This window comes from Erithacus rubecula (assembly GCF_903797595.1).
Source record: "Erithacus rubecula genome assembly, chromosome: 6".
Lineage (NCBI taxonomy): Eukaryota > Metazoa > Chordata > Aves > Passeriformes > Muscicapidae > Erithacus > Erithacus rubecula.
Window position 1 is genome coordinate 35030802 of NC_136688.1, and position 12087 is coordinate 35042888.

A 12087-nucleotide genomic window follows, 5' to 3' on the forward strand; every position below is an offset into this window, starting at 1 on the left:
GGAATATTCTGTGCTTGAAAGCATTCAGAGAAGTCTCAGAACATGATGCTACATGTACTTTTATATCAGGAGAAAGAAATTAATAAACCAAAAGGAACAACCATAGCTATCTGTACATTCTCATTGTGCAGAAGGACATTGTGTAGCCCAGTCATAATGAGGCAGAAAACAAAGGCACTGCTTTCTGAGTTACAGGGATTCAAGGATCTGAATCAGAAATATCCAAACCTGCTTATTCTCACATACAAGTAGCTTCTGTAGCTGTAGACCAACATCTTTCTCTTCTCTACTAACTCACAGATGAGTATGAAAATCAAGTTGCAACCTACTGTGCAGGTGGTCAGATCCTGTGATATCTTATAGTGCAGTTTGGTCAGGACTGGTTGACCATTGTGCAGGGTCATCCTTAAGATGGTTTTAGTATTGTAAGATGATCTCTTCACCATCTTATCTCTTTAGTCTTACAAAGAAGTTTCTTTGTTTGGGTGTGTCCTTGTCCCTTTATCATAGAATAAGAGTCAAAAATCATTGAGGAAGGCAAGAAGAAAGAAAAAATATTTTCCGTGTAAGTAGAATTCCTAGTCGGAGTCCTTGTTTGATGCAGTGAAAGTCTGAAATTTAATTCCCTTTCCCTCATGCAGGAAATTGGATTGCTGTTTCAAGCCATATTTTCTAGAATTATTGTGTAATTTAAGCACAGTCATGGTACCATCTAGTCCACCATATTAAGCCTTAGAATAGAGGCAGGTGCCTCCTCTAATAACAAGACACTCTGTGCAAACAATAAAAGCAGACTTTTATAGATCGTGCTAAATAGTACTGACTTTTCCCTCCTGTGCCTGCCTTTAGAGAGTAGAGAGTTCTTAAAAATTTGTAATTGCAGGTATCGTTCCTCTTTAAACCAAAATTTTTACTCATGCCAATTTGCAGTCAGGAGACTGCAAAGTACCTTACTACTTGGTCACATGGGACTTTGAGAAATATGTCTTGCAAGATTAAAAGAGAAATATTTTTCTCCCAAAGAAGTTCTGATTGGTAGAAAGCATGAACATGTTGCTTTTCATTGCAGTGGCAAATGGCTGAGAGTTTTACTTTGCTATAGCAAGGATGAATTGCTCATGGTAGAAAATATGTCAATAGACAACTGGAGATACATGTAAGGAAACACCTGCTTATCCATTTCTTGTTTGATTATATCCTGTTCTTCTTAGTGGCTTGCTCTGAAGTCTGGATATTTTGTCCTGTGGATCCTGAATAAGAGAACCATCAGACATGACACTGGGTGTTTGTGTTTTCCTAAGCCTTCATTCCAATGTTGCCCTCTTGCTGATTTTTTCCAGTAGTATTGTTCTTCTCGTGTCTTCCTTCAGTCATTCCATTGCTGTTTGCAGTTTCAGATACACTCAGCCTCTTCAGCTCACTGGGGCAAAGTGCCTCCAGTAACATTCCAGAATGCCTTAGCACATCATCACAGTGCTGTGCCTAAATGTGCTTAAGGTGGTGCAAACTGTAATGTTGACACAGGTGAACTAAGGGAGTAAGTGCAGTGATACACTAGTTCATGCTGACCAGCAGTGGTCATAGCTCTTAACTGACCAGAAACTTTTTCTTCCTAGAACTGTCAGAACAATAAAAAATCTCCTCTTATTCCTGCTTATTCTTTTTTTACCCCCACTGAGATATCCCCAACTAAGATATATTTAAAATTCAATTTCCTATTACTCTGATTAATGGCTTTTTCAGCCTGTTTCCTAGTATCTGTTTGTCTTGCACCCATATTTAATCCTCTTGTTTTCTTATAGCTCCTGCTGATGTTTCATTTCTTTTTTTCTGCAGTCTGTAGTCTTAGGACTTGCTCTTCATCTGCTTCTTTTCTCAGCACTGGTGAAATGCTTAGCTCATGGAATAAAAAAGTCACATCAAAACCAGGTTGTGTTCCTTTATCCCCAATCCTTCCAAGATACATGTGTTCTTCAATGACTGAGCTTCCTTGGAAGAAGCTTGTGAAGGAATCTATAGTTTTCCTATTAAGCATTGCAGTCACTTCTGTAGCATCTTCAGGACAATATCTATCCAGATTGGTAAAAAAAATTTACCAGAAGTGCTTTTTTTTCCCGTGGGTGCAGTCAGACTGCAAGGGTTTGGTCTTGCCCTTAACTCTATAAATAGTTTAAATATTGATATCTACCTATATAAAAGTCCCTCCCTTCCCTCCTCTCTCTTTTTCAACATATTGACCTAGGTGAACAAAGATACTCTATTTGGTTTTTTTTCTCAGAGATTGTGTTTTGAATTGTGTGTCAGAAATATAGTTTGTCACTGGAGCATGTATAATATTTAGTATTTGTACAGAGTTACCACAAGCATCAGTGTTATTTCTCAACTACTAATATTATAAATATGATGTTAAAATCATTTAACTAGTTAAGGTTTTGGAGAAATAATTTGTACCATGAATTTTCAGAACCATCAGAATTTTTGTCTTCTAACTTAACTTTATTTTTGTGTACCTGGCCCAAGTTTATGGCAAAAGAAAGCAGTGTAATATATGAGAATTACTTAAAAGAGTAAAAATATTTGTGCCTTAATTTTATGTGTCAATGTCAATCTACTGATTACACAACAGGACTGGATATCTATTTTTAGGGGACCAATAAGTCAACATGAAATGGCAGGATTTTATTCACATCATGACTGAGGAGGAAAGAATTTGCAGAATAGTTACTGAAGCCATGGTTCATCCTTGTAGTAAACCAAGTATCTGATTTAAATGTGTATTAAAAATTAATCCCCAAAATAAGGAAACCATTTTACAGTGCACTATTACTTGATAGCTGAATGTCTGATACAATGGCATGCACACATTTGATAGTATATTTCTGTCATGAGACACCATAAACCAAGAGAGTGTAGCAGAACCTTTCATGAGCATGACTCAGTACAAAAAACAGCCTGTGATCCAAAGAACTTAGTCTATTTCTGTGACTCCCCAAACTGAGAAAAAAAGCAACTGCTTTGGTGTTTTTCTAAAGAAGGCCTGAGAAAATATAATATTCAACAGCTAAATTATTTATAATGAAACTTTACATGGTAGTGAGAATTTATGGGATCAATTAGTCAGAGCGTTGTGTCTCTCATAACACAATACTGATTTTCATGGGGGCTCTGGTCTCAGCAGCTGCATTGTGCATCATTCCAAAAAGTAGCAGTTTATTCAAAAGTCTACCTTTATTGTCATAAAATTGTTGAAATTTAGAGCAACAAAACTAGTTTCAGCAATGGTGGCATGTATTCTGGCTATTTCTATCTGTTTTATCATTAGGGTTGGGGCTGGGACAATTTAAATACCTCAAGTTGCTGTGTTGGGTCTGACATAACAATATTGTGCCCTGAAGAATTCTGCAAGTATTCTGTTGGTTTGGTTTTTTGGTTTTTTTTTTTTTTTTTTTTTTTTTTTTTTAATAACATTTGTCCTGATTGACAGAACAGTCAGTATTGCAGTGCCTGTAACTCATTTGAGGAAGAAGCTGAAATGGAGGTCTTGCTGCTAGAAAAGAATCTAAGACTTGCAAGGCACTGAGACATTGCCATTGACTGACATACTTTGTACAATACATGTGAGAAAGTTCTTATCTGATCTATTATGAGGTCATATTGCTCCCTGATACATGTAATTAATTTCTTATAATCAGCTCCCATAATTAAAAAGAATAAGCTCATTTAGCCCCTGGAAAACTTTCCCAGAAAGATGTTGAGATTTCTCCTGGTGATTAGCATTTATTTGCAATGAAACTAGAGTGTGAAATTGAACTAAAACATTTTTATTTGCCCTAACTTTGAGCTAAGAGTTCCACCAGTTTCTTTCATTCTGCTGTGATAGGAGAAACAGCTCAGAATGTTCTCACTTATCTCTCAATGCCTCTGTCTATACTGAAAGAACCTTTTTAATCCAGATTGGTATTCAGCCAAACCTAATCTTGATTTTGCCATCTTCCAATTTAAAAGATGGTTCACACTATCTCTTTGAAGAAAAATTTTGGAACAAGACACCATCTTCTTGCTAGAATAATTATGCATCCTTCACCATGACTTTTGTAGCTGAAGGGAAAGATTATTTTATGTTTGCAAATGTCTTGCTCAGTCTTAGCCACTAGAATGAAAAAAAAAAAGGCTTTATCCAGGAAAGCTGAAACAACCTGCCCAAATTAAAAAAAAAAAACCACTTGTGTGCTGAAAAATCAGAATATGAAACTTGCCACTATGTATTGCTGGTTTTCTGGAGTGAAAATTAAGACAACAAAAGCCCAAGATGGTGTAGAGCAGTTAGCTAATAAAGGATGATGAGGTAATGATGAGTTATTATGAAGCAGCTAATTTGTCTTTGTCCATTTTAATGCTAATCTCTTTGTACCACATCTCCCAGACATTGTTACTCACTGCAGGGCAAACCTGTACTGAGTTACAAAAGACCAGGAAATACAACTCCCCATCACAATATGTTTAACTCTCTGAATACACTGCTCTGTGTGAGTCTGGCACTGCACCATTGTTTTCCATGTCTGTGTATGCTGTAGTGTAGAATTTTTTCCTGATGTACCTCATAGCAGTTGTCTAATGGGATCATTTCCAGCTACTCTCCCTGCTTTTTTATAAGTGAGAACATAAAATTATATGAGCTAGGAGTATATAATTTAATGCACTCTTTCAGGCAAGACTTCATTTTTTTTTGTGGTTGGATTGTTTTTTTATACACATAACTTAATATCTACCTATATTAAGTTTAATCTTATATGTTATTACTCAATTTTTTTGCCATGTGACATCATTCAGGTACTCAGAGTTCATATTTGCTCAAAGTATTTGAATACCCTCTACAAACCTTTTCTGCCTGGTTTTTCACCCATTTTTCAGGTCATTGATCAGTTTATTGAGAAGCACAGTGCTCAGCAGAGGTGCCTGTGAAACCCTGCTTGTGATCTGCTTTTGTTCCTCATTCCACTGTCTACTGTTTCCATTATTTGTCCATTCAAGGACCTTCCTTCTTATACCATGGCTGTTTAGACCCATTTAGCCTTTGGCACTGGATCTTGTCAAAAGCATTTAGTTGGAAAACACCAGCAGCATGCTTTCCCGAAGTAGCTGGGAGGGGTTTCCCTGTAAAAAAAACAGCATTGCCTTATTCTGCTACAGTTTCTGCAAGTTTTCATGACATAAATATAATGTAAAAAGATCTGCAGAACATTTCTTTACAATCTGATATCCTAAGAACCAAAGAAGTTCCAAATGGAGGATCATGCACACCACAACCAGCAATTTGCCTGTTTCACTGGCAGTTTCTTGGAGATTTTCTGGGTATATAATGCCTAGACCTTCTGGACTGGTGGTGGTTTCAGGCAGATCCTTTGCTAAACCTTCCAGTAGAATTTCCTCTTTCCCTGATTTACCTAAATAATTTCCAGTTTCTGGCTGAATATTTGCCTTTTAACTTCCACATTTCCTTCACCTTGTATTAGAAAAAGAAACCGTAGATAACTAAGATTATGTTGGGTCATTGTGGTGTCTTAAATTCTGATTTACCCACGTGATCAGGAACTTGGAACATTCATGGTTGGATTTCCACAGTTAAAAGTTGATGGTCTGGCTTTGCTGCCATGAAAGCCTTGAAGGCAGACTTTTTAATGGACTTGAAATCAGTCACATTAAAAATTGTATTCATGATTCACATTTGTGTTCATGTTTAATATTTGGATTACTGTGCAAGCCTCTTTGCCTATATCTTAAAGGAATTGAGGCATCATCCTATTCCCCATCAAATATACTTTCTAAGAATGTCACATATGAAATAAGAGGCTGAGCAGTCCTAAATGAAAAATTGTCCAATTTATTCAGAATTTCAAATATAATAAGATAATTGCAGAGGAGGTATTTTTGAAATGCATTCACGAGGAATGTTATGAAGAGAAAAACCCAAATTGAGTCCATTAAAATTCAGTTCTTTCAAAGCTTTTTGGCATACTTTTGTTTCTTAAATCATACAGGAAATCAGCAGCAGGATCAGTGTAGCATGGATAGGCTTACTGTGATATTGAATTCATTTGACTCTCTATGTAACTGACATGATATATTTTGGGTTTTTTTGTGCACTGGCATAGTTTATCTTTGTAGTTGATACAGTTAATTACATTTTCAAGGAAAAGTATAATGAGCCTTATAACTTGGCAGAGAATTCCTGAGACTACTGAAGTGGAAATGACACTATAATATAACTTGTCTGTGTGAGACATTCATTTTCACTGTATCTATTCAAGAAAATTCAGCATCAATGAGCTTGTTAAATCTGATGTTAAAATTTGCATCATTAGATTTCAAAGTCAGCAAACAGACAAAATTTAGTGATGGAGTTTCTCTGGGTTTTTTGGTGGCATTTTTGAGATGGAAATAAATGATTTACTTGACAGACAGGTGGCTGTATAGTGATTATGGCTGATTTTAACCATATGTGACAGTAGGGGAAATTAAAGCTCATTAACATTCATTGGACCCAGTGTCTGCACCACTGATCAATGGCTGGACTACTCTGTGGCTTAAAATGCTTAATGATTCTTTGTTTGACAGGAGCCAACTGCTATTGGAGGAAAATGTGGGTGATCTGATGGCTGGCAGGCTGAATATGGCCTGCACTTTATAAACAAGGGAACAACTGGGGAGCAGAATGAGTGGGAGGAGCCCTTCAAGGCTTATGGTGATTGATAAACTGTATTATGGGTGACACAGACATTCTATGTTTTGCATAAGAGTGTTAGCATCTGACTGAGTGGAAAAGAGGGGAAAGTGAGATTGCCTGTGTGATTAGTGGAAGGTAATCAGCCATCTGTTAGCATAATGCACTTACCAAAGATGAAGACAGAAAACATATGTGTGCATGTGCTTACACAGGATCTCTCACCTTTTATACAAGTATCCATGACAATGTAAGACTGTATACAAAGAATTAACACAAGGCAAAAAAATATGCTCGATTCATCTATTTTTTTTTCTCTCACCAGAAGGGAATGCAAGCTGGTAGATTTGTTATATAGTTCTTAAGTGCGCCCTTCAGCAGACTGAAACAGTAGCTTTTAAAGTGGCAGAAATAAATTAGAGGAGTATTTTTTTAGAAATAATTGCATCATAATTCACATCCTGATTGTGATTATGAAAATAAGGTTATGCCCTGCAAATATTGAAAGACAAAGATGAACTTTTTATTGATCAGGACATTTGATGTTGCATTTTCATCTGTTCACCTGCAAATTTAAAATCAGCTGGTTTGTATAGCTCTTCTGGGTTTTAAAAGGTTTGGCATAGAGAAAAGCTGGCATGTGATTTAGTATGGTTTGCTCACCTAAAACTATAATTTGTGCCATCAGGATTTTGTGATGCTGAAAATGAGACAAGAGCATAGCTTTTGAGTTTGAGAAAAAAATGTTGGCAGTGATAAGGTCCTGCTTAGAAGGACAAAAAAATTTCTTCTTCATCTCATTTCAAAAATCGTTTTTGCAAGGTATAAAGATCATCTCTTAAAAAAATTTATTCAGTTTTGATATGCGTTCTAACACTTATTGTAGTGGTTTGCAATTAACTTTGTCACACAGACTCTGAAGAAACAAAATACTCCAGAAATGTAACAAAACTTAAGGCCAGCATTTAAATCGGTCACTTAAAATACCAATATATGACCTCAAAGTATGCATTAACTTGATCGTCCCTTCTTATCCCTTGTTTTTGGCAGACATCTGTGTCCTGGTGTTTGGATTCAGTCGTTTCTAGCCGCAAGTTTCTCCTTTCGAGCATTTTTAAGAGCTTGCTAATTAGTATCCACAGTATATTTTCTTATTTCTGTAGATTTTTTTTTTTTTTAAAGAATAAGAAAAGCATTAATTATTTTAAAATTTCTCCCCATATTCTTAATTCAAGTGTTGCAATTTGGTGCGATGGCAGGAGGAGCGTAGAGGGTTTGGCGGCAATAGCTGCGGGATTAGGGAGGCATTAGCTGCAATGCTGGAGAGCCACTCACAGAGAGTCAAGCACGTCTGACAAAAACCAGGTCAGCAGGTTCCTAATGGCAGCTAATTGCACACTCAGGGCATGTAAGCCACAAGTGCGCTCTGCATGCAGCATGGGCCAGCTTTTGTTTGCTTCTGCAGGAGCATGTTTTCATTTCCGTGTGCTAATTGCTTTAATGTCCTTACTAGAGCTGAGTCATACTGAAAAACTCTGTAAGAGTGCCAGGGGTTATTTTTTCGTGGAGAAACTACGAAGCAAGCGCTGCTCTTCCTGGGCTTTGGTATCATTTAGTGATTCACAAACAACTGTTTCTCTGATAGGCATGTAACGTGCAGAAATATAGACCATGTGTTTCACCCAAATTTCACCTTCAGGAGGAAATAATATAGAGAATATGTTTAAAATATTGAAATAATTTTTGGCTGTTAGAAGAGGTGAATGATATACTTTAGAACTGGAGCTGTGATCAGCAATGTTGCACACAAAAATGTTATTACACTGTTTTTTCTAACAATTTCTTGGGTACTTATGGCAACAGAGTTTAAGCTGAAAAATAAGCAGTATAAAGAGATGAACTTAAAAAATACTCAACATCCTGAAATGTTAATTTCATCCAGTTTTACTGCAGAACTTTTTATTTGACACCATTTAATTGATAATTTTTCAGAATTTGAGCTAAAATATTTGGAAATTGTGCAGCAGGCACTGAGAATATTTGGATTCTTCTTTCCTTTGCTTGGTTGCACTAATAGAAAATTTTGTTCTGAAGTGCCAAATTTATATTTAGTGCTAATATTTAGTATAACTTAATATATTGTTTTGTGAGCATGATGGATGTGCAAATGCTGATTTACTAAGTAGTGGCAGAGTAGGAAATAAAATCAAAATAACATAAAATATAAATTTTTGGTCCTTCCCAGCTATGACAAGTGAAATTGTGATTGGATACTTCTTTGATACTCTGCCTGCCTGCAGGAGTAGTCTCTGGATGCTGAGACTCCACATGAAATATTTAGGAATATAACTTAGTAGTCACAGTGCTGATTTTTTCTACAGTCTTATAGATTTTTTTATTAAGTAAGTAAAGTTGCTTGGGGTTATTTCTTGGTTTGTTTGTTTTTGTGGGGTTTTGTTTGTTTCTTTTTATGCCTGGGATTTATGGCAGCCTTCTTCATGCATAGTACACATGTAACTAGAACACACAGATGAAGAGAAGAGGTACAAAGTAAAATGTTTTACTTATTTAGTTTTTCCAGTGGATCTCAGAAGTGTATATTGATGGCACAGTGTGTATTGATGTCAATATTCTGTGTATATTGAAACCACAGAAAAAGTGCTTTCTTAAAACCACTTTGTAAAATGATGTTTAATTTTAGGTACATGTTTTCATCTTGGGAATTATTGCATCTATGTTTTGGTGGAGCTGTTGCTTATTGCAACAGTTCTTAATCTAACAAAATGACTAGAATTTAAAGTTCAAAATGAAAATTAATAAATTAACCAAGTATCCTCAATAATTGCTTCAAGTTCACCAGCAAATTTTTTTGTGCATGTGCTTACACAGTTGAGTTGGGAAATTTAAATAAATCTTGAAATATTCTGTGTTGAGCCTTAAATTTCATAAAGAAATATGTTCAAATATGTACTAATTTATGAATATCAGTCTTGTATTACCTTGTGGAGTTCAGTAAAGTTCTGCTGACTTTGCCAATGTTCATTTATTTATGTTGCAATTCTAAAACATCAGAACACATTTTTCATTAATGAAATCTAATTTCCAAGGTAATTGGAAATTAGATGAGAAATTACAACTGGAAATTAAAATGAGAGAAATGCAGCATTTGTTACTTTTCTCATACAAAGATCATGTTCAAATCAACAAAGGTATTTTGAAAAGGTCTATTTAGTCTTTAATTTCCAGTATAGATTTTTAGGGTGAAGTATTTATTTAGATGTGCAATACATACATAATTTGCTCCTTGTCTTTGAGCATTTTGTTGCTAAATTTGGTCTTTAAACAGCAGCATGTTTTCTTTTTGTCATTGCAGCTCTTTTTGCGAGAAGTATGGTTTAGAGTGTCACAGGTTAGCCATGGATGTAGCACTTTCCCCCATGAGAACACAAGAACTGGACCCAGTGCCATCCGATGCCTCTCCCATGCTCATCAACATGACCCCTACAGTGGAGCAAGAAGGGGAAGGGGATGTCATGAAGGACCTTGAGTCTGGCCAGCAGTATGAGAAGCCCCCTCCTCTACACACAGGGGCTGACTGGAAGATTGTTCTCCACCTGCCCGAAATCGAGACCTGGCTTCGGATGACGTCGGAGCGGGTGCGGGACCTGACCTACTCTGTCCAGCAGGACTCGGACAGCAAGCACGTGGATGTGCATCTGGTACAGCTGAAGGTATGAGGGGTTTTACATCTGTGGCTCAGTCAGCTCTGCTGCTAGTAAAATAAACAAATGGGCTTTTCCTAACTGCTGAAGCGTGTCTGAGAGCCCGTGCTAAAAAGTGAGCAAATTCTTTTATGGGAGATAAGGGAAGTTGCTTAATTATCAGAATTTTTGCAACATTATTTGCTCATCACTTAATCCAGCAGTCATAACCACATTCATGGATGTATTAATACTCTAAAAGCAAGCAATAAAACATAATCAGTAACCTGATGGGCATCTCACAAACACCCAGAAATATTCCCACTGATTTTAATGGGCTTCTGTACCTAAAACTCCCATATAAAATTCCTGTAAAATTCCTGATGTTCCATTAAATTGGGCCACTCATTTGAAATTCTAGCCAAAATTCAAATCATTAGTTCCTGGGACTGTGTGTGTTCATTTGCATGGCCTGGTTTGCTGCAGCAGATGAAGCATGCTTTTGAAGGTGTCAGTCTCCAAAAATAGCACAAATGTTATCTCTTCAGACTGAGCTGTCTTCAGAGTTGCATTCTGAGGCCTGTTTACATGAACATAATCTTCCTTCATACTCAGTGCAATGGTATTTTATTTGTGTTTATTTTAGGACTGTAGCTGTAAGCTGTCTCAAAATACAACGCTGTATACTAACACTAACCAGAGAGATTGTACTGTAACCAGCCCTAACCAAACAGAGATCTGATCTTGGTTGTTGTTTTTTTTTTTTTTTTTGTGGTCCCAACATTTTTCTAAAAATTTTAGGGTAGACATTACCAGCTTTTGACAAGAAGAAAGGACTAAATCTGCAATGTGCAGGAAGTTTTTAGCAGATACAGTGAAAAGGTATTTCTGCAGGCAGACATGAGAAACCTTGCTGAGCTTGGTGCTGGTTCTGATCTGGAATTGCTTGTGACTTGATTAGTGCAGTGCTGAGCTGAAGCTGGAGGTCTGTGGAGCTTATGGGTGGTGATTGCACACAGCTTTGGGCTGGTTCAGAGCACAAGCAGAACTGATCTGTGCCTGCTTACCAAACGAAAATATTCTGTACATACAGCTCAATCTCATATGCCCACTGATACATTTTATTTATAAATGGAAGTCAGTGAATGAATAGCATTCCTTGTGGTTTTTCTTCTTTTTGGACTTTGTTTGTGAAGTCATTAGAGTCAATGGGAGTTCATAAAAAGCTTTCCTAAGGGTTTTATCTATGTAAACAAATGAAGCAAAGTTTTAACAAACACATTGGGAGTACAGAACTTCTCTAACCTGCTGACCTTTAAGTCTGTGTACAGCCAAAAAGAAGTGTGACTGTAGAAACAAGTGGTGTGAAATTATTTTACATAGAATAATATAGACTTTAGATAAATTTTGAATTGTTTATCTACCATATAATTATCTAAAACTAAGCGAAAGACAAAACAAAAAAATCCAAACCAAACAAAAAACCCAATTACACCTTCATACAGATTTTTTTTTTCCCCTTCTATCCTCTGATAATACTCTTGAGGGGCTACTTCCCAATAATGTGTGTCCTTCTGGAGCTGTTGTGCCCAGGCTTGACAGGGGGCTTGGTATGAACCTTGACTATTGCTGAGTAGACTGGAAAAAGTGTTTCACATCTCTCAT

At 36.5% G+C, this 12087-nt stretch overlaps 1 protein-coding gene across 2 annotated transcripts in view; it reads left to right on the forward strand.

Annotated features, from left to right (window-relative positions):
• AKAP6 (A-kinase anchoring protein 6) overlaps positions 1-12087 on the forward strand; it is a 262001-nt gene that overhangs the window by 43946 nt on the left and 205968 nt on the right. Inside the window, exon 3 of one of the 2 annotated variants that reach the window (XM_079310201.1) lies at positions 10095-10452. In XM_079310201.1, coding sequence (XP_079166327.1) covers positions 10138-10452 — 315 coding nt within the window. In that variant the 5' untranslated portion in view covers positions 10095-10137. Of the gene's footprint in view, positions 1-10094; positions 10453-12087 lie in introns of those variants that run through there. The other variant, XM_079310202.1, reaches the window with a different exon arrangement.